The 22,544-nt window shown below is 42.6% G+C and overlaps 1 protein-coding gene across 4 annotated transcripts in view; it reads right to left on the bottom strand.

Annotated features, from left to right (window-relative positions):
• Positions 1-22,544, bottom strand: part of NEK9 (NIMA related kinase 9) — a 45,663-nt gene that overhangs the window by 3,798 nt on the left and 19,321 nt on the right. For 2 of the 4 annotated variants that reach the window (XM_032179810.2, XM_032179813.2), the window contains 11 exons: positions 21,676-21,820; positions 20,805-21,041; positions 20,309-20,355; positions 18,194-18,349; positions 16,016-16,124; positions 15,358-15,519; positions 11,425-11,595; positions 9,737-9,796; positions 5,635-5,843; positions 2,536-2,697; positions 1,080-1,292 (listed from right to left, as the gene is read on the bottom strand). In XM_032179810.2, coding sequence (XP_032035701.1) covers positions 1,080-1,292; positions 2,536-2,697; positions 5,635-5,843; positions 9,737-9,796; positions 11,425-11,595; positions 15,358-15,519; positions 16,016-16,124; positions 18,194-18,349; positions 20,309-20,355; positions 20,805-21,041; positions 21,676-21,820 — 1,671 coding nt within the window. The remainder of the gene's footprint in view (positions 1-1,079; positions 1,293-2,535; positions 2,698-5,634; positions 5,844-9,736; positions 9,797-11,424; positions 11,596-15,357; positions 15,520-16,015; positions 16,125-18,193; positions 18,350-20,308; positions 20,356-20,804; positions 21,042-21,675; positions 21,821-22,544) is intronic. The other 2 variants (XM_032179811.2, XM_032179812.2) reach the window with 2 other exon arrangements.

Here is a 22,544-nt window from a genome sequence, read left to right as displayed (position 1 = left end):
GGCGCAGTGGCTCACACCTGTAATCCTAGCACTCTGGGAGGCCGAGGCAGGTAGATCACGAGGTCGGGAGTTTGACACCAGCCTGGCCAATAGGGTGAAATCCCGTCTCTACTAAAAATACAAAAATTAGTTGGGTGTGGTGGTGAGCGTCTATAGTCCCAGCTACTCGGGAGGCTGAGGCAGAAGAATCGCTTGAACCCAGGAGGTGGAGGCTGCAGTAAGCCGAGATCACGCCACTGCACTCCAGCCTGGGCAACAGGGTGAGACTGTCTCAAAAAATAAACATAAAAATAAAAATAAAATAATTTAAAAAAGGTGATGGTGGTGGAGGGAACTGTTTTAGATGAAAAGAAATAAGAGACATAAATATAATGTGGGATTCTTGACTGGATTCTAGTCTGATAAAAAATGGTTATAAAGGACATTTTTGTGGGGAAAACTGGGAAAATTGGGGTATCAGCTGGATACTAGATGAGAATTGACAATAGTATTAATTTTTTTAGGTGTGGTTATAGTATTGTGGTTGTTCAGGAGAATGTCTGTATTTTCAGAGGTATGTAATTAAGTATCGTAAAAGAAGAAACATACACTAAGAAAAAGCTATGCAAGTGATGAAAATGATTCAATCTAGGTGCCTGAACAAGGCCCAAGGCTTCTGGGATTATAATTACAAAAATGGTATCATTAAAAACTAAGGATCGGCCAGGTGCGGTGGCTCACGCCTATAATCCCAGCACTTTGGGATCACGAGGTCAAGTGATCGAGACCATCCTGGCCAACATGGTGAAACCCCGTCTCTACTAAAAATACAAAAATTAGCCGGGCATGGTGGCACACACCTGTAGTCCCAGCTACTCGGGAGGCTGAGGCAGGAGAATTGCTTGAATCCGGGAGGTGGAGGTTGCAGTGAGCCAAGATTGTGCCACTGCACTCTGGCCTGGCAACAGAGCAAGACTCTGTCTCAAAAAAAAAAAAGTAAAGACCTGCAAAGGAACAAGTCTATTTCAGTACTTCGTGTCTTGTTTCTGTGATTCTTCAAAACAGGCTTAGAAATTGGATTATTCTTTTAATGCTCTCACCTGCTGCCCTCCTTCTAATTTCTTGTTCAACTTCTGCAGTTGGGTAAAAATCTGGAGGTTTTCTTGCTGTAGCTTCTGTTGTTCAGCCAGACACTTTAACACCAGACCCTGCAATCTCTCAACCTCCACCTGCAGAGAGCTGCACGCACACGCAGGAGGAGTCAGTGGTGTTCCCTTCTCAGCACAGGTTACTGCAGGATTCAGCCGAGGTGACTAGAGAGACAAGGAGATTGCAGGAGGTTCTGCCCAGGTGTCATAGCTCCTCAATCCAAACTTCCTCTAAGTGCAATCAGATTTTACTTTTAAATTAACAAGATAAATCATATATACACATGAATATATGAGAAACAGAAATGCTAGAATTATAACAGCGATGGGCACTGACATAATATGGAAAGTGAACTCTCTGCCTCAGTCCCCATTAGGCCAAGGTGGGAGACCAATCATCTATTTTGGAGGAGTTTGTGAAAAATTTTAAAGCACCTTGGTATCTTCTCGTTTAAAATGCTGAAGCAGGGAAAAGCAGGATTTGGTTTGGAACAAGTCTTTCAGATCACAGACCCAAAGGGTCAATATTCATGATATGCAGTGAATCACACTTTAGAAAAGATTTGAGAGGTGGTCAGTAAACAGGACCACCAACACAATTTAAGAAGGTGAACTGACAGAGAAATTAAAACATTCACCTTGAAGTTTCAAAGGTATTATTACCTCTTCTGGGAAGCTTTCTGATGATCCTAGTCTGGATTTTTCTCTTTTCTACTGTACTTTGTTTATAGGAGGGTTCAGCAAATAGCCCATGGGCCAATTCTGGCCCACTGCCTGTTTTTGTAAATACAATTTTATTGGAACACAAGGATGCCCATTCATTATGTATTACTCGAAGCTGCTTTTTGTGCTACAATGTCAGAGTCGAGTAGTTGCAAAAGAGGCTGTACACATTTCTGTTTAAAATGGTCTAAAATAATTACTATGTGGCCTTTAATAGGAAAAGTCTAAAATAATTATGTAGCCTTTTATAGAAAAGGTTTCATGACCTTGGCTCATAGTTTTATTGAGGTATTTACCACAATGTCATTTTTACCAAGGTTAGGTTGTACATGTGTTGCTTCCTCACTAGAGTACCAGTATTACTTCTTTCTTATATTTAGAGCCTCTAACCCACCCTGCTAGCGTCATGAAAAACTGAATTTGAATTTTGATATTTCTGAGGCAGAGGGAAAAGACAATCCTTTTAGAAAGGTGTTAGCCTGTCAGAAATGTGGAAGGGTAAATACGTTTCTGAGGTAACTCAGTTTAGTCTTGGGTTGAGGCTTTAAGTACTGCTGAATAGACAGTATAATGAGTTGATGCAGGGCAGCTGAAACCCAAAAGCTAGAGCGAGGCCAGAAGAACCAGGCAGAGCTTGCAGTGACTGTTTACCTAGTTGTGATTCAAAGGCAAAAAGCTCAGTTACCGAGGCTTCTACTTGGGGTTTGTGTTCCAAAGGAGCTTCAGAGGCCACTTTGAGTCCTTGCAGCTCTTCATAGGGCAGGGTATCTTTCTCAGATTCTGAAAACGCTGCACTGAGAGGAGATGGGCTGTCAGGCATGGGGATAAATTCTGCATTTTCCAGCTCCTATATATATGAGAAAGAATCTCATTAGTCTGTTTGCAGTATTTGCTTCCTCCCAAATTCCCTTCTCCTTTTTGCTATAGTTTTCCCTCTCTCAAGACATCAGCACCCTCTAGTGGGCAAGACAGTTGGTTAACAACATATCACAGCCTACCTGTGAACAAACTGCCACCCCTTCATCAGAGGAACAGTGATGCAAAGGCAAACTCAAAGAACACAGGCTGGAGTGTCTGGTGTGTCACTCCAACATGCTTATTCTACACAGGCTATTCAGTGAGCTGGGAACCTCCAAGGAAGTGTCAGTGAGGCTGGCTGCCACACTGCTGAAAGCTAAGGCTAAAGGTACAGACAGAACAGCAGGCTGCTTCCTCTGTTCACGCTCCTCAGATCACTAGCAAGTTTAGTCTTATTAGACAGGGAGCTTTAAATCTACAGATTTTTTTTTGAAACAGGGTCTTGCTCTGTTGCCCAGGCTGAAGTGCAGTGGCACAACCATGACTCACTGTAGTCTTGACCTTTGGGACTCAAATAATCCTTCCACATCAGCCTCCTGAGTAGCTAGGACCACAGGCATATGCCACCATGCCCGGCTAATTATTATTATTTTTTTTGAGACAGAATCTCACTCTGTCACCAGGCTGGAGTGCAGTGGCACAATCTCAGCTCACTGCAACCTTCACCTCCCAGGTTCAAGTGGTCCTCCTACCTCAGCCTTCCAAGTAGTTGGGATTACAAGTGTGTACCACCACAACTGGCTAATTTTTTGTATTTTTAGTAGAGACAGAGTTTCACCATGTTGGCCAGGCTGATCTCAAACTCCTGACCTCAAGTGATCTGCCTGCCTTGGCCTCCCAAAGTGCTGGGATTACAGGCTTGAGCCACCTCACCCAGCCTTATTTATTTATCTGTTTATTTTTTGAGATAGAGTCTCTGTTGCCCAGGCTGGACTGCAGTGGTGCGATCTCGGCTCACTGCAACCTTCACCTCCTGGGCTCAAGTGATTCTCCTGGCTCAGCCTCCCAGGTAGCTGGGATTACAGGTGCGTGCCACCATGCCCAGCTAATTTTTTTTTTTTTTTTTTTTTGAGATGGAGTCTCGCTGTGTCACCAGGCCAGAGTGCAGTGGCACAATCTCGGCTCACTGCAATCTCCACCTCCTGGGTTCAAGCGATTCTCCTGTCTCAGCCTCCTGAGCAGCTGGGATTACAGGCGTGCGCCACAACGCCTGGCTAATTTTTGTATTTTTAATAGAGATGGGGTTTCACCATGTTGGCCAGGATGGTCTTGATCTCTTGACCTTGTGATCCACCCGCCTCGGCCTCCCAAAGTGCTGGGATTACAGGCGTGAGTCACCTCGCCCGGCTAATTTTTGTATTTTTAGTAGAGATGGGGTTTCACCATGTTGGCCAGGATGGTCTTGATCTCGAACTTGTGATCTGCCCGCCTCGGCCTCCCAAAGTGCTGGGATTACAGGCGTGAGCCACCGTGCCTGGCCCTGGCCTTATTTTTTTTAAAATTTTTATAGAGATGGGGTCTCCCTATGTTGTCTAGGCTGGTCTCAAACTCCTGGGCTCAAGCAATCCTCCTGCCTTGGCCTCCCAAAGTGCTGGAATTACAGGTGGGAGCCATCATGGCCAGTCTTTTTTTTTTTTTGGTAAAAAATTTAAAATTTCACAAACCATAAATATTTACTGTAGGAAATGAGAAAATACAAATGGGCAAAGGAAACTAATAAAATTCACCAGCAATTCCATCACTTACAGACAACCACTTTATTTTTATTTTATTTTATTTTTTTTGAGACGGAGTCTGGCTCTGTTGCCCAGGCTGGAGTGCAGTGGCACGATCTCAGCTCACTGCAAGCTCCACCTCCCGGGTTCACGCCATTCTCCTGCCTCAGCCTCTCCGAGTAGCTGGGACTACAGGCGCCTGCCACCACGACCGGCTAACTTTTTGTATTTTTAGTAGAGATGGGGTTTCACCGTGGTCTCGATCTCCTGACCTCGTGATCTGCCCGCCTCGGCCTCCCAAAGTGCTGGGATTACAAGCGTGAGCCACCGCCCGGCCTGACAACCACTTTAAAAACTGTTAATACATAGTCTTGTTGACATTCTTTTGTGTATTACATATTTCCTAAAAGAATGAGATCATACAGATATATCATCCTCTTCTGCATAGCCATTATGTTGTGACTAACTTTCCATGAAAATAAATATACTTCAACATTCTTACTTTCTTTTTTTTTTTTTTTTGAACAGGGTTTCGCTTTGTCGCCCAGGCTGGATTGCAGTGGTGCAATCGTGGCACAGCTCGGCTCACTTCAGCCTCGACTTCCCAGGTTCAAGTGATCATCCTGCCTCAGCCTCCTGAGTAGCTGGGACTATAAGTGCACACTACTACACCTGGCTAATTTTTAAAATTTTTTATACAGACAAGGTCTTGCTGTGTTGCCCAAGCTGGTCTTGAGCTCCTAGGCTCAAGTGATCCTCCTGCCTCAGCCTCCCAAAGTGCTGGAATTGTAGGCATGAGCCACGGTGCCCAATCCAACATTTTTGCTTTCTGTATCTCAACTTTCATCAACCATTTTCCTATTGTAAGGCATTCCAATTGCTCCAATATTCCATTTCTGTAAATGACAGTATAAAATCTGTAAGCTTAATCTTTATATACATGTACTACAAAAACTGCCATCAAGGTAGGTTATAGTAACTTATAATACATTCACTTAAGTAACAAGCGTATGAGAACATTTTGTATCTTTTTGGAAAGAAAAAAGGATTAGTGATCAGGCAATTTCTTTCCAGGTAGAAATCAGAGGGCTGGATTCAGGATGCACAGCAGTTTACTAGGTACTTGGAAAACTAAGAGACCCTGACAGCTCTTTCTGGTTCCTGCAAAGGGCCAGATATTTTATCCAAGTTACTTCTTCCAAAGGAATTACCTTTCGAAGCCAGCCAGGACAGGAGCTGCTGGCCCCATTACTGTTCCCCATGGCCTCTGTGGGACTGATTAAACCTTCCATTCCTCGGTCTGCTTCCATTGTTCCTCGGAAGCCTCCACTTGGGTCAGGAGTTTCAGATTCCTGCTGACTGTCCTCTTCTTCACCACCGCCGCCCCCGCCGCCTCCTCCCGGGCTAGAGCTCTGAAACACTGAGAGATACACAGCACAGAAACAGACAGCTTTGCTATGCAGCAAGACAGATTTACCATCTGAAAACCCCACTTACCCTGGAAAGGTGCCTATAAGCTGCAAGAAGTGCAATGGCAACAGTGCAACTCAAATGTTAGGGACTAAATTTTTGGTTTTCATACAAACTATGTTTTGTAATTTTGTATAGTTGTATTTGTATATCAGGATGCTCATAATGATAATTCACTTGCATTTACCAACTTTATCTTATATCCATAGCAGGTTATCGATATTCTAAAAGCATTACCAAACAAACCCCCCAACCACAGCCCACCAAATCTAGCACCCATGCTTACTCTGCTTCTTTAAGAGTATATTCAGATTCCAGCATCCTCCACAGACACTTATCTTATATAAAAAGGTCTTTAATATTTGAGCCAAACTCCTCTTAAAGTTGCCAGATAAACTTACCATTAACTCCCTGTCCGGGGAAAATCTGAATGTTGAATTCTTCAACTTTTTTTTTTTTAATTTGAGACCGAGTCTAGCTTCCATTGCTCAGGCTGGAGTGCAGTGGCCCGATCTTGGCTCACTGCAACCTCTGCCTCCCAGGTTCAAGCAATTCTCCTGTCTCAGCCTCCTGAGTAGCTGGGATTACAGGCACACACCACCATGCCCAGCTAAGTTTTGTATTTTTAGTAGAGGCGGGGTTTCACTATGTTGGCCAGGCTGGTCTCGAACTCCTGACCTCAGGTGATCCACCTGCATTGGCCTCCCAAAGTGCTGGGATTACAGGCGTGAGCCACTGCACCCGGCGATTTTTTTTTTTGAGGCAAAGTTTCACTCTGTCATCCAGGCTGGAGTGCAGTGGCGTGATCTTGGCTCACTGCAACCTCCACCTCCTGGGTTCAAGTGATTCTCGTGCCTCAGCCTCCTGAGTAGCTGGGATTACAGGTGCCCGCCACCATGCCTGGCTAATTTTTGTATATTCAGTAAAGACAGTGTTTTGCCATGTTGGCCAGGCTGGCCTTGAACTCCTGACCTCAAGTGATCCACCCGCCTCGGCCTCCCAAAGTGCTGGGATTACAGGCGTCAGCCACCGCGCCCGGCCAATTCTTCAAAATTTAATGTGAACATTACATTCTCTGATGACTATCTGTATGAATTTTTATAATATAATGGCTGATTCTTTCATTTCATACAGCATATTCCAAGCAACCTTAATGAAGACTAGCTGATGTGTGGTCAGGAAATGAAACTGAATTTTAATATGGGCCAAAGAAAAATATAATTAAGAAGATTAATTTGTCAAAATTTAAAAAAATTGCCTGGTATTTTCTTTTTTTTTTTTTTTCTCTTACTCCTCAGAGATCCTTGTTCTCATGCCTGGTATTTTCTGAGGCTAAATGTAAAGAAGGGTTAATTATCACCTGCTGTGCTGGCCTGGGGACTAACTGGGTCATGCTGAGATCCTACGGAAGCAGAACTATATAGTTACCAAAGTGAGTTCTGAAGCTTACTTTTTTGTTTTAAATAGCTTTTTAAGATTATGCTGCATTTTAGATATACCAAAGACTATTTTAACATATGTGTAAATTTGCATGCCTAACAATAAACATAGGTCTATTTGCCACTAGAACTAGAACTGCACTATCCAATATGAGTTACTAGCCATATGTGCCTGCTTAAACTTAAAGAGAATTAAAAATTCAGTTCCTCAGTCACACGAGCCACTCTCTGGAGTGCTCAATAGCCACAGAAGGCTGGTAGCTACTATACTGAACAGCACAGATATGGAACATTTCCATCGTTGCAAAAAGATCTACTGGACACTGCTGAACTACAGCATTACCTATATCACTGTATTTGCCTTGTGAATTCCTTCCTTCTCTGGCCTCCTACCCAGATGAAACCATTCTGTTTAATTTTATATTTACCATTTCTTCTTAAAAACTTTATCGCCTTTATGCATCCTTAAATAATACATTACTATTTATTTTACTTTTATTTTTTTTGAGATAGAGTCTTGATCTTTTGCCAGGCTGGCGTACAGTGGCGCAATCGTGGCTCACTGCAACCCCTGCCTCCCAGGTTCAAGCGATTCCCCTGCCTCGGCCTCCAGAGTAGCTGGGACTACAGGTGTGCACCACCACGCCTGGCTAATTTTTTTTTGTATTTTAGTAGAGACAGGGTTTCATCATGTTGGCCAGGATAGTCTCAATCTCCTGACCTTGTGATCTGCCTGCCTTGGCCTCCCAAAGTGCTGGTATTACAGGCGTGAGCCACCACGCCCAGCCTATTTTACTTGTTTCTAAACTTTATAAAAAGGCATGTAGTCTGCTGCAACTTGCTTTTTACGGAAATATTTATGGAAACATTTGGAGATGTTCACTTTCACTCCAATGGATAGTCACAATGCATTTAATCAACAAATAGTTACTGAGCATTTACCACTTGCCAGGCACTGTTCTAGGGAAGTAGATAAAATTGATAAATAAAAAAGACAAAAATCTGTGCTCTTCCTCGAGTTTACATCTTCCCACCAAGGGACATTTGCTTTCAATTTTATGTTTTTCCTTTAAATACTGTCCTAGCAAAACAAAGTTGTAGTAGAACTGCTGTGCTTAGCGAAAGATCTTTAGTCAGTTTTGACAGATATTAATATACATAAACAGAAATGCCAAGCAATGGGCTACTTAACTATACATAATATGGCATAGTAAGTCGGTGTATATGTGTAAACTGAAGTTCAACAAGTCTAGATCATGTTTTCAGCTGTTTCTTTTTGGAGGTTTAATCTGTTTGATTGACTGATTGTTTATGTATTTATTCATTCATTCGAGATAGGGTCTTGCTATGTTGCCCAGGCCGGATTGCAGTGGCTATTCATAGGCATGATGATAGTGCACTGCAACCTTGAACTCCTGGCCTCAAGTAATCCTCCTGACTCAGCTTCCTGAGTACCTGGGACTAACGGCTGTGCCACTGTGCCCAGCTTTAATCTGCTTTTATTCTGGGTGTTTATGGGTTTTGATTCCAAACAATATCAGAATCTGGGCTGGGCATGGTGGCTCATGCCTGTAATCCCAGCACTTTAGGAGGCTGAGGTGGGCAGATCACTTGAGGCCAGGAGTTTGAGACCAGCCTGGCCAAACCTACTAAAAATACAAAAAATAGCTGAGTGTGGTGGTGCATGCCTGTAATCCCAGCTACTTGGGAGGCTGAGGAAGGTGAACCACTTGAACCTGGAAGGCAGAGGATGCAGTGAGCTGAGATTGCGCCATTGCACTCCAGCCTGGACAACAGAGCAAGACTGTGCCTCAAAAAAAAAAATAAATAAAACAAATCAGAATCCTGGTTCTGAGACACCAAAGACTACAGGGAATCTAGCAGGTAGAAAACCAAAAAGGAAAATAGATTCAATTTCCTGGCATGGTCCCCAGTAATAGAGAACCATGAAGACAGCAGTCAAAGGAAATCTATCAGAGATCTTTGGGATGATTCTCCTAACCACACTGAAAGTTTAGCCGAGTTTTATTTTGAGTGCCTGTTTTGGTGAACTATTTCTTTAGACTGGAATACCCCTGGGAATACCGTGGAAGTAAAGGACTCATTACCCCCTAGAATAGTAAGGAAAGGAATAATACATAAGTCATATTACAGTACTGGGCAAGCTACTTAATTACTTCCATATGCGTTGGAGGCAAAGATGATGTACTGTCTCTCTGACCACAATGTAAAAGTTATAACTTACTGCGAAACCAACCAAAATATGATCATCTCTCTTAACCACTGTATTCCTCACTTCCCAAAGACATTTCCCATTTTCCTTTGGGTTTTGGAGTCTACATGGAATCTAACCAAAAGACCCACACTTCAGAAAACCACTGGTACCTGAAACATTGGTACTTACCAGTTCCAATGGATAAGCCACTGCTATTGGAACGGATGGTCTTAGAATTCAATACTTTCTCTGAGAAAAAATATTTGGTAGGTAAGCACTGTATACAGATATAGGCAAGAAAAACGAGAGAAGACTAGGATAGGGAGATAATTGTTCTCCCTGACTCCAGATAACTTAGAACTATAACTTACAGTTTTAGAAATTAGTATCATAAGCTAAGCACTACTTGCTATTCTAACTATATTCACTATCTACATTAGCAACTGTCTGCCTTGGCTGGTCACTGGAATCACCTGGGAAGTTTTAGAAAGTAACCATGTGTTTGAGACCAGCCTAGGCAACATGGCAAAACCCAATCTCTAAAAAAAATACAAACCTAGCCAGGTGTGGTGGCACTGGCCTGTAGTCCCAGCTACTTGGGAGGCTCAGGTGAGAGGATCAATTGAGCCTGGGAGAGGGAAACTACAGTGAGCTGTGTTTGTGCCACTGCACTCTACTCTGGGTAAAAGAGTGAGACTCTGTCTCAAAATTTAAAAAAAGGAAGTAACATTGCATAGGTCCGTAGGTTCCACCCGAGAGATTCTGATTTAATTGGTCAGGGATAGGGTCTGGACAATGGTATTCTTAAAAGCTTCTTGGCCGGGTTCAGTGGCTCATGCCTGTAATATCAGCACTTTGGGAGGCCGAGGCGGGCAGATCATGAGGTCAGGAGTTCAAGACCAGCCTCGCTAATATGGTAAAACCTCATCTCTACTAAAAAATCCAAAAATTAGCCAGGTGTGGTGGTACACTCCTGTAGTCCCAGCTACTCGAGAGACTGAGGCAGGAGAATCGCTTGAACCTGGGAGGTTGCAGTGAGCCGAGATCGCACCACTGTGCTCCAGCCTGGGCAACACAGTGAGACTCCGTCTCAAAAAAAAAAAAAAAGCTTCTCAAGGATTCTAATGTGCTGCTAAGGTTGCAAACCACTGATCTAAAAGTAGACTTATAAACCCTTACACAGGCATTTATAAAGTAGTTCATAACAAATTAATCTTTATGCAGAAAGTGCTTATAATTTAAAGTTTCTTTTAAAGGATGTGCTGAATGTTTCTCATGAAAGCATGAGCACAGACAACAAATTAATTGGTGGATGATTAGAAGTAACAAATTCTAGGGCCAGGCATGGTGGCTCACGCCTGTAATCCCAGCACTTTGGGAGGCCGAGGCAGGTGGATCACCTGAGATCAGGAGTTCTAGACCAGCCTGATCAACGTGGTGGAACCCCGTCTCTACTAAAAATACAAAAATTAGTTGGGCGTGGTGGTAGGCGCCTATAGTCCAAGCTACTTGGGAGGCTGAGGCAAGAGAATTTGCTTGAACCCAGGAGGCGGAGGTTGCAGTGAGCTGAGATCACACCATGGCACTCCAGCCTGGGCGAAAAGAGTGAAACTCCATCTCAAAAAAACGACAAAAAAAACAACCAAAAAAATCAATTCTAAGGGGGGAGGCAGAGCCCAAAGTTACATTAAAAAATAATCAAGAGATGGCAGATGGTTCTGTTCTCACCACTAGGCATGGCATCCTTGACCATTACAAGACTTACAGAAATGGCTTCTTCAGGACATTTCTGTTTCCAACAATGTGACCAACAATACTCAGACGTGGGTCTATCCTCTGTCAAAGCCATCCCAACCCCAGCCATATGAAACTCTTACCAACAATGAGAATGGTATGCCAGCCACGGCAAGACAGGTCCGGGACATGATGCAGAGATCCAAAAATAGGCCGAGGCCATGAGGTACAGATATCAGAGCCATGTGGTCTCTCTGTGGGGGTCATTGCCAGGCGGCCATTACCACCATTGCCCCAGGCAAAAATGTGATTATCTAGGAAAAAAGTTAAACAGCAGACCATTTAACAGAACACTGGCTTCCCAACTTTCTGGGTTCCCCATCTTTATATCCTAGAGCTAGAAAGACTTCCCACTATGTACTAAACAAGGGAAAGCTGTTTATTCTCCTATATAAAGCCTAAACTCTTCCTGATTCCACTCGGGTAAAAATGCCCACTCTTCCTATCTGTTGCCATTCATTCATTCATTCATTCATTCATCCATTCATCCATTCATTCATCCATTCATCCATTCATTCACCTTTTTCTTCAACAACTTTTTATTGGTCATTCATTCAAATAGTGACTGAACATCTACTTCAAGACAGGTACTGCATGGGGTGATAGAGCAGTGAACAAAACCAAGTCCTTGCCCTGTGGAACTGACATTCTAGTAGGGGAGACTGATAATACATAAATACACACCTAACATTTAAGGTGGTGATAAATGCTATGAAGATAAATGGTGGAGAAAAATAAGTGGAAACAAAGAGTAACAGTGGGGTGGGATATTATTATTTTAGATAGGGTAGGTCAGAGGAGTTCTTTCTGACACTTGAACAGAGATCTACTGGAGTGAGGAAGAGTTTCCAGGCAGAGAGAACAGCAACAGCAAAAGTAATGTCAGTAGCACAAACAAGGAACAAGGAGACCCCTGCAGCTGGAACAAAGTAAAGGAAGGGACGGGTAACAGAAGGGGTCAGGAGGTGGCTGGGGTCCTGCTCACATAGGGCCAATCGGGCCACTGTGATGACTCTGGTTCTTACTGACTGATAGAGGAAACCAGTGGAGGTTTTGAGCAATAGGTATTTAAGAGAATCCCTCCGTCTACTGAGGAGAACTGATGGCAGGGGAGCAAGGATGGAAGCAGGGAGACCAGTTGTAGTGGAGATGGTGAGAAGTGGTTGGATTTATTCTGAAGATAACCAATATGGATGGGATGTGGAGTGTAGGATGAAGTTGCCATTTACTGAGACAGGAAGGCTGCAGGAGGTACAGGTCTGGGCAGAAAATCAGAAGTTTGATTTTGAGTATACTAAGTTTGTCTGAGATGCCTATAACTTCTTATCCAAATCAGGCTTTTTTTAAAAAATGAAACAGGGTGGCTATTAATCATTAAGCCAGGACAACAGGCATGAAGGCATGAATCAGGATTGGTCTAAGATAACTGGGTTATATGGCCCACCCTAAATTTAGACATCAAATTGAGGAGCTGTTGAATAAATTAGTCTGAAGGTCAAGGCTGGTGATATAAAGCAGTCAATGTATAGGGGGAATTTAAGGGAACGAGCTCACTTTGGAGAGACAAGTGAGCCTTGGAGCACTCCAGGACTTAGAAGACTAGGCTGCTGCTATTACAGCACCTAACACCTGCCTGTGCTAGTCCCCTACTCTACTAGAGTGTGAGCTCCTTGAAAGCAGGGGTTTTCTGAGACTCATTTCTGTATTCCTAGAGCCTAAAAGAGGACTTGGACATGAATGAGGCCATCAAGTACAGTTTAGAGGAGTATAGGAACATCAAGAGGTAATATGCCCAGCCACAGAATCCAAATTTACATTTCTCATTCTGAAGTTAAAGTCATGAGCTACACAGATCTATTCAAGAAACGTGAGCTCTCTGAAGCCCTGTCAGAAACTGCTACTGCATTTGCTGCACTAAATTTATCTTCAGTGACATCCTGACTCTGTCCTGTGTAACGTTTCCATTTATCCAAGTCTGACCTAAACAGTTTGCTCCTTAAAGTCCCTTATTTTGGGACAAGCAGAGAGAGTTAATGTGCTGTTCTGAATGCTGGTTTATTTAAATATGGTAACAGATCACCTCATTGACAATATCCCTGAGACCCCTCATGAGTACAGAACAGGCATGGACCAAAAGAAAACAAGCGTATCTCAGAGCACAAGCAACAACAAAAAAGTTGATGAGTCAAAAGATAAGAAGATGAAATATATTGGCTGGGCATGGTGGCACACGCCTGTAATTCCAGCTACTTGGGAGGCTGAGGCTGGAGAAGCACTTGAACCCGGGAGGTAGAGGCTGCACTGAGCCGAGATCACACCACCGTACTCCAGCCCGGGTGACACAGCGAGACTCTGTCTCAAGGAAAAAAAAAAAAAAAAAAAAGAGAAAATGAAATGTGAGTTGTTACCAGTCAAGTGAAAAAAGTGGCTACAAAAATTTAGAAGTTCAGATGATGACACAGGAAAAAGAAAAAAGAGGAAAAAGCAAGCAAAGAAGGAAGGGAATGTAGGATAGCAACAGCAGCAGTACAGAAGAGAAGGAGTGACCAGGCATGGTGGCTCACGCCTATAATCCCAGCACTTTCGGAGGCCAAGGCGGGTGGATCATCTCAGGTCAGGAGTTCAAGACCAGTCTGGCTAACATGGCAAAACCCCATCTCTACTAAAAATACAAAAATTAGCTGGCCATGGTGGCGAGTGCCTGTAATCCCAGCTACTCAGGAAGCTAAGGCAGGAGAATTGCTTGAACCTGGGAGGCAGTAGTTGCAGTGAGCTGAGATCACGCCACTGTACTCCAGCCTGGGTGACAACAGGGACACTGTGTCTCAAAAAAAAAAAAAAAGGAGTGAGGAACCAGACAATACTGCAGAAAGAAATAGCCACAGAGGACCAGGTGCAGTGGCTCACACCTGTAATCCCAGCACTCTGGCAGGCCGAGGTGGGCAGATCACGAGGTCAGGAGTTCGAGACCAGCCTGGCTAACATGGTGAAACCCTGTCTGTACTAAAAATACAAAAATTAGCTGGACGTGGTGGTTTGCACCTGTAATCCCAGCTACTCAGGAGGCTGAGGCACGAGAATCACTTGAACCCGGGGGGTGGAGGTTGCAGTGAGCCAAGATCGTGCCATTGCACTCCAGGCTGGGCAATAGAGCAAGACTCTATCTCAAAAAAAAAAAAAAAAAAAAAAAAAAAAGGCCAGGCACAATGGCTCACGCCTGTAATCTCAGCACTTTGGGAGGCCGAGGCAAGCGGATCACCTGAGGTTGGGAGTTCGAGACCAGCTGACCAACATAAAGAAACCCTGTCTCTACTAAAAATACAGAAATTAGCCAGGTGTGGTGGCACATGCCTGTAATCCTAGCTACTCGGGAGGCTGAGGCAGGAGAATTGCTTGAACCTGGGAGGCAGAGGCTGTGATGAGCTGAGATTGTGCCATTGCACTCCAGCCTGGGCAACAAGAGCGAAACTCTGTCTCAAAAAAAAAAAAAAAAAAAAATCGTCTCAGAGAAAAGAGAGGAGAAAAATCAATTAGACCAACTCAGAAATCTGAGAGATATATAATATAGAGGAAAGCTGCCCTTCAAACCTTAGCAGTCCCTATGGACATCACTGTAGTACAGTTGACCCCAGCCAACAGAGAAAATATGCTGTTCTCTCCAGCTACCCAATAAATGTTTATTGAAATCAATCAACAACATACTGAGCAAGTTATATAGAAGTACTTAATAATTCTTACAAAATTTTACCAAAAAAGTGAAAGCTGAAATGAAAAAAGGAGGAATGTAGAACATTAACCTATCATTATCTAGAAATCTGGCCTTTAAAAACAATCACTATGTTGAATACGTGAAAAGTTAATAAAGCTCAATATATATAACCGGCCACCAATTTAATACAAATAAAAAAGTACATCCACAATTCAGCTATACAAATAACCAGTCCATTTCTTTCCCAGCCAAGAACTGAAACACAGCCATGTGTCCAGAAAGCTTGAAATGATATGTACAGACTCACCATCAGTGGCAGCAATGGTAAACTCATCACCACAAGAGACCCTGATCACTTGCTTCCCACCTAGGGGTCCCCCCAACAGGTTGATTCCAAGACGCTTCTTGTAGTTCCCAACACCCAGCTGCCCACACTTGTTGCAGCCAAAGGTCAGCAGCCGGCCTCGCTCTGAGAAGCAAAAAGAAATAACAAGGCACAAATGAGTCCTGGAACCCAGGGAAGATGCAGCCAAGCAGACTTCATGGATTAGCTTCCGGTTGTTAGAATATACAAATACAATACATGATCCTGGACCTAGGACAACTACAGTATCTAGGTACTATAACTAATTAGATCCAGTCAGCGACTCGATATTGTATTCTCTCTCCAGCACTGTATTTTTAGTGAGAAAAATGAGTACTACCTTAGAATAAAGTACCTTATAAAAGGTGCTAATCAGACAACAGATGTCTGGAATCATAGGTGTGGTGTTCTCATAACAGGATGTATTTATTATGCATTTATAATAATTATCAATAAAAATATGTACCTGAATACATTAATGAGATAATACTAGATGTTCAGGGGAAATCAGGATGACATACATGTAAAGAAAACCTAATATCTGATAGAATAAAAGAGGCTCAGCTACTAAGGCATGTGATACAGTTGTAAATCAACTTACCATCAATAGCAGCTGTGTGAGTCTTGCCTGGGGCAATGGTACGGATCTTATAAAAGGACAACTGCTTGGCCAAGGTAAAGGACATTGTGTAGGGAACTTCATGGTATGCCTGAAACAAAATAAAACACAAAGCAGATGCATGAGGTAAGAAAATCAAGGGAAAATCAGGCTGAGAATGGAAAAAAGTCCTGGTGACCAAAAGGCCTTTCAAGTGAGTTATATTACTAAGAAGAGGGTGCCAGGTAGTTTTCCATCTCCAACAGAAAACAAGAGGAAATAAGCTCAATATGTAATCAGAGAATGCAGCACATGAGGCAGAACTTTCTGACAACCAAACTTTTAGATTCTGACTTAGGGTTTATAAAACTGAACTTTCCATCCCAGAAGGTATTTATATAAGGAGAGAATCGTTGACATTTACCTTGGTTATACACTCTGCATATCTAACAAGGGCAGGGCAAAGAATTAAAGTCCTGAGGACTGTCTCCAGCCCATAAAGGAATCAGTTTACTGTGATCTAATTTCATCTATAGGGTAGTGTTTCTCAACTTAATTAAAACCCATGTTCCCTTTGAATTAGTATTAAAAAAGAATCCTCTCATTTAAGTTTAAAATTTCAAAACAAATCCACTGCTATAATGAAAACATAAATCAAGTAATAGTAATTCTGAATATTTCTTTGTTTTTTTATTTTGTTTTGAGATGGAGTCTTGCTTTGTTGCCCAGGCTGGAGTGCAGTGGTGCAGTCTCAGCTCACTGCAAGCCCCGCCTCCCAGGTTCACGCCATTCTCCTGCCTCAGCCTCCCGAGTAGCTGGGACTACTGGTGCCCGCCACCATGCCTGGCTGGTTTTTTTTGTATTTTTAGTAGAGATGGGGTTTCACCGTGTTAGCCAGGATGGTCTTGATCTCCTGACCTTGTGATCCGCCCGCCTTGGCCTCCCAAAGTGCCGGGATTACAGGCGTGAGCCACCGTGCCCGGCAACTGAATATTTCTTTTCAAACTACAAAGATACTCTCTCCAACCTTGCCCTGAATTTGTACTCTCCTAATTGAAAATCACTACTTTAAGAGATTGCTTAAAAATTAATTCTTACCTTTTTCATTGAGTCAGAAAACTTCTGTCTCTTAATTTTATTCTTTGGAAAATGACAAAACTCATTATATTAACACAAAAAGGAAACTAAGACGCAGCCATAAAAAAGGATGAGTTCATGTCCTTTGTAGGGACATGGATGAAGCTGGAAACCATCATTCTGAGCAAACTATCGCAAGGACAAAAAATCAAACACCGCATGTTCTCACTCATAGGTGGGAATTGAACAATGAGAACACTTGGACATAGGAAGGGGAACATCACACACCGGGGCCTGTCATAGGGTGGGGGAAGCGGGGAGGGATAGCATTAGGAGATATACCTAATGTAAATGATAAGTTAATGGGTGCAGCACACCAACATGGCGCATGTATACATATGTAACAAACCTGCACTTTGTGCACATGTACCCTAGAACTTAAAGTATAATTAAAAAAAAAAAAAAAGGAAACTAAGACAATATCAGTGGTGAATTTGCTAACATTTTTGAAGACAGAATGGTAATTACATTCAATAAGCCTAAACAGGATCAGTGATTTGGGAGAAATAAATCTAAAAAACTCCAATCAATCAAAAAAACTCCAGGAAGGTGATGCATGGAAATATGTTTTTTTTATAACATTAATTTGCTTATTCCTATTTCAATAAGGTAAAAGCTGAATTTCATCACTTTATTCTTTGTAATCAATTTATTTGTTGAAGTATAACACACTGCAAAATAATCACACAGCTTGACACATTTTTCTATATACATATACTTGTAAAACCATTACAGATCAAGATATAGACCATTCCCATTACCCTAGGATCCCTTCCACCTCTTCTGTTAATACCCTTCCTTCCATAAGTAGCCACAGTTTTGATTTCTGCCAGTATAAGTTAATTTTGCCTGTTCTTAAATTTTACACAGATAGAGCTATACAGCATGTACTCTTTGTGGCTGGCTTCTTTTGCTGCATACAATGCCTATGAGACCATAACTAAAGTCAAATTCCATGGTCACTAACCAATAATGGCATCTCAAAGAAATTCCAACCTAGAGAAATTCTGATGATGTGGTTAGAACACCAATCAGGACACTCACTTCATGGTTGATAATTCCAGACATGCACTGATTCAGACCCAGCTTATTGAATTCATTGAGTCCACAGGCCAGCACTTTGCCTGACTGGGTCAACAGAAATGTTCCATCACAGCCACATTGAACTGCAACAATAATCAAGGCCTTGGGAACATCCACCTGCAAGAAAAAAAATCAGAAAAAGAAATCCCAAACACATAATTCGTATTAGAAAAAAAGCTCTCAAATTCTTTCAAAAGAGACATGCTGCATTTAGCAGAATGACTACAGGAAAGTGAGGACTGCTCTATTCTTTTCAGATTTGCCCAGTGTCTTAGAGACTATTTTTTCGTTTCTTTTTTTTTTTTGAGATAGAGTTTCCCTCTTTTGCCCAGGCTGGAGTGAAGTGGTGCGATCTTGGCTCACTGCAATCTCTACCTCCCAGGTTCAAGCAATTCTCCTGTCTTAGCCTCCCAAGTAGCTGGGATTACAGGTCCACGCCACCACACCCAGCTAATTTTTGTATTTTTATTAGAGATGGGGTTTCGCCATGTTGGCCAGGCTGGTCTCGAACTCCTGACCTCAGGTGATCTACCCACCTTGGCCTCCCAAAGTGCTGGGATTACAGGTGTGAGCCATCACGCCTGGCCGAGACTACTATTTTCTTTTCTTTTCTTTTCTTTTTTTTTGAGGTGGAGTCTTGCTCTGTCGCCCAGGCTGGAGTGCAGTGGTATGATCTCGGCACACTGCAACCTCTGCCTCCCAGGTTCAAAGTGATTCTCCTGCCTCAGCCTCTTGAGTAGCTGGGACTAAAGGCGTGTGCCACCATGCCCGGCTAATTTTTGTGTTTTTAGTAGAGACAGGGTTTCATCATGTTGGCCAGGCTGGTCTCGAACTCCTGACCTCAAGTGATTTGCCCGCTTGGCCTCCCAAAGTGCTGGGATTACAGGCATGAGCCATTGTGCCCGGCCAAGGCTACTATTGTCAACGAAGAGCTCAAGTTTTATAATATCAAGGAAAAGGTGACAGTTCCAGGTCAACTAAACAAGACAGCCCCCTCTGTTTGTCTTAGTAATAGGTCCTACTTAGGGTGACTTGTCAAAAAGTTGAGAAAGAAGCTTCAATTCATTGCTGATTTTGTCCTTTGAGATGGAAGGCTGCTTGACAGTTACAGAAATTCAACAGCCCTGTGGGGTCCCAATCTGGTCATTTTATAGGAGAGGTGACAGGGTACTGAGGTAGTATCTAGGACTTCCAAATGCTCATATCTTTTTACAGCTAACTAGACAGGACTGGAGAAGGTGGGGTGATGCATGTGTGGGGTCACAATGGATGTGTGTAAAACCTGAAACCTCAACCCTCAGTTTCTGCCACAGCCTTTCCAGGAGAAAAGCAACAGCTGGGAATCCCATTGAGGATGGTCCCTAGAAACGCATAATAATTTAATTTTTAAAACGTAAATAAAAACTGGTTTGGCTAAAAGTACCCAAGGAAAGAAAAAAGAAAAGAAAAGAAAAGAAAAAACCCAAAACAGTGGTAACAATAAATGGTATAGCTGATTTAGCCAACCCTCCAATGGGTAAGCCTGTGCCCTAGGGTAGGTGGGAGAGATGTGACAGTGCTTTTCCCCCAGCTGGTATCAGCCTCTATGAGCCTCTCACAGGGCCAGCTCTGGCAAGGCTGAGAGTAATTTGATAGTATGTTTCATGCAACATGACCGCTAAACAAAAACAACTATTAATATTTCATCTGGTGGTCAATTGTAGAAATAGGAGAGGAAAATGGCTGTGTTGGGTTAAGAGACAGTATACTGCTTTACAGTATCTTCTCGAGTTTTCCAGTGTATTTGTAGCTATATGTGACTTTTCTGCTGTACACGCTGATTTTAGCTGTCATCCCTGAGTAAGATGTGACTTCACAATGTCCACAGTCGCTGTACCCACTTTCTCAATTTTCTATGATTTGGTCAGATGGCAAGACCACAGGGTGCTAAATCAAGAATCCTAGATTGTCGGTCTCCCAAACAGGAAACACTTCGGAAATAAACACCTTGATTCAACAGAGCCAAGGAAAGAGGACATATTATTGGAGTCTGTGCGACTTAGATAGGTTTTAGAAATAAGTTGCTTCTGATTTTACCTTTTGTGGTGTATAATAATCCTCTTCTGAATCCAAACCCAGTCGTCCTGAAACACACATAAGAATGAAAATCATTATAATGAGGGCTTCCTTCCCAGTGAAGAGGTTCTGTAAGATTCTCTTTTGCCAGGTGCGGTGGCTCACGCCTATAATCGCAGCACTTTGGGAGGCCAAGGCGGGCGGATCATGTTCCAGACCAGCCTGGCCAATGTGGTGAAACCCCATCTCTACTAAAAATACAAAAAATTAGCTGGGTGTGATGGCGTGTGCCTGTAATCCCAGCTACTCGGGAGGCTGAGGCAGGAGAACCGCTTGAACTCAGGAGGTGGTGGTTGCAATGAGCCCAGATCGTGCCATTGCACTCCAGCCTGGGTGACAGAGAGAGACTCTTGTCTCGAGGAAAAAAAAAAAAAAAAGATTTACTGAATTAACACTTCTCATTTAGGGGCTGCATGATGTGTTTAGATGCATACAACTTTTAAGTCAGGTTGTATACCTGTGAAGAAGTGGACAGAGACAAGGCTACCCCTACCATATTCGCCACAGCCCCAAGAATAGACTTCCTTGTTTCGTGTCAGAACCACCACATGATTATCTCCACAGGAGACCTGCTCCACTGGATTGCTAAGGAAGAAGTTCAGCTGCATGGGTTCTAGCACTTCAGGGCCAGCAACTTTGTCCACCCCCATGCAGCCATAATAATCTGATCCAAAGGCATACAGCTGACCCTCATCTGCAAAAGAAAGGAAAACAGAATCCATCAAAGGACTGACTTATTTTATCTAATCAGAAAGTTGGGCAGGGCTGGAATGAGGACTACCCCAGCAAATGATCTCACATGAAATGATTACATCCAAGAAATTAAAAGGACAGACTGTGCAAGTCTAGAGTTCTATGTCAGAGAGTCATGTGTACTACTACTACTATATTAAACAATTTAAAAAGTGGTAGCACTATCACGTTAAAAGGACTTAAAATTTTAATGCGGCCATCTTTGTTATATAGATAAAAAATAAGTCCCAAGGAATCATTAAGTAATGACAAGACCAAAACTAAACTTAGGTCTTGATCCTAATTTTATGTTATCCATAGCCTGATAAGGTGGTAAGATTACTTTTCCTGCCAACCAGGAACACATTTTCTCCTCATCCCACCTCTTCTCTGTTACCCACCTGTCTTCTCCTTGCTCACCACCCCCTAATACTATAGCAAATTTGGTATGTTATTATTAATGAGTATATTTGCTCAAGGTCCTCTGGTTCTTTGTATACTGTCTTTTGTTTTAAAATCCCAACTAAGATTGCACAGCATTAAGCAAAATACCCCCACATTACATGCTCTTAAGACACTTTCTGCTGATGGCTTACCAGTCACACAGACAGTGAAATCATCACCACATGACACCTGATGGATAGCTTTGCCTTGCAACTTTTCCACATGCTTTGGCTGTCGATAGGAGGCTTTGTCTCCATGGCCCAGCTGACCATGGAGTTTAGTGCCTCCTTGCATGTTCTGTGAAATAAAGAGGTCTTATGACTTTTTTTTAAATTACATTTTATTAAACTTAAATTTTAAAAAGAGATAGGTTCTCGCTGTGTTGCCCAAGCTGGTCTTGAACTCCTGAGCTCAAGTGATCCTCCTGCCTTGGCTTCCCAAAGTGCTGGGATTGTAGACATGAACCACCATGCCCGGCTGAGAGGTCTTATGAAGTTTTAATTTTTCATGCCAAAAGCTGAGCTTTAATGGAACTTCATATGAAGAAAAACAGTAGAACAAAAGAGCTAGAAATTTAGAAATTAGAAAAAAATGGGCAAAGGGATTAAACATTTTAATAGCAAGTAGTATAAAGATCCTGCCAACACGTAAAGAAAACTTAAAAAGTATCCAGATTAATATCCATTAATCTAATCTTTGTCCTTCAAGTCTAAGGTAAACTATATATTTAATTACAGGTGATGGTGAAAAAAATTCTTTACAATATAGTCTAATTTTTTTTGCTTTCTACAGGAATATAGCTTCTTGAAAATCTGTACTAGAAGTTTCATAAATTTTGGTCACAGTTTCCCTGAAACATGGAAGAGTTATAAAGAATCTGGCTACAAAGAGGCTGCTATACAGCAATGAGACTAGTCCTTGATGACTTTTCAACTTTTTTTTTTTTTTTTGAGACGGAGTTTCGCTTTTGTCACCCAGGCTGGAGTGCAGTGGCTCGATCTCGGCTCACTGCAAGCTCTGC

The sequence above is a fragment of the Hylobates moloch genome, unplaced genomic scaffold (genome assembly GCF_009828535.3).
Source record: "Hylobates moloch isolate HMO894 unplaced genomic scaffold, HMol_V3 SCAFFOLD_16, whole genome shotgun sequence".
Lineage (NCBI taxonomy): Eukaryota > Metazoa > Chordata > Mammalia > Primates > Hylobatidae > Hylobates > Hylobates moloch.
Note: the sequence above shows the minus strand (reverse complement) of the source record. Positions and strands in the feature narration are given on the sequence as shown.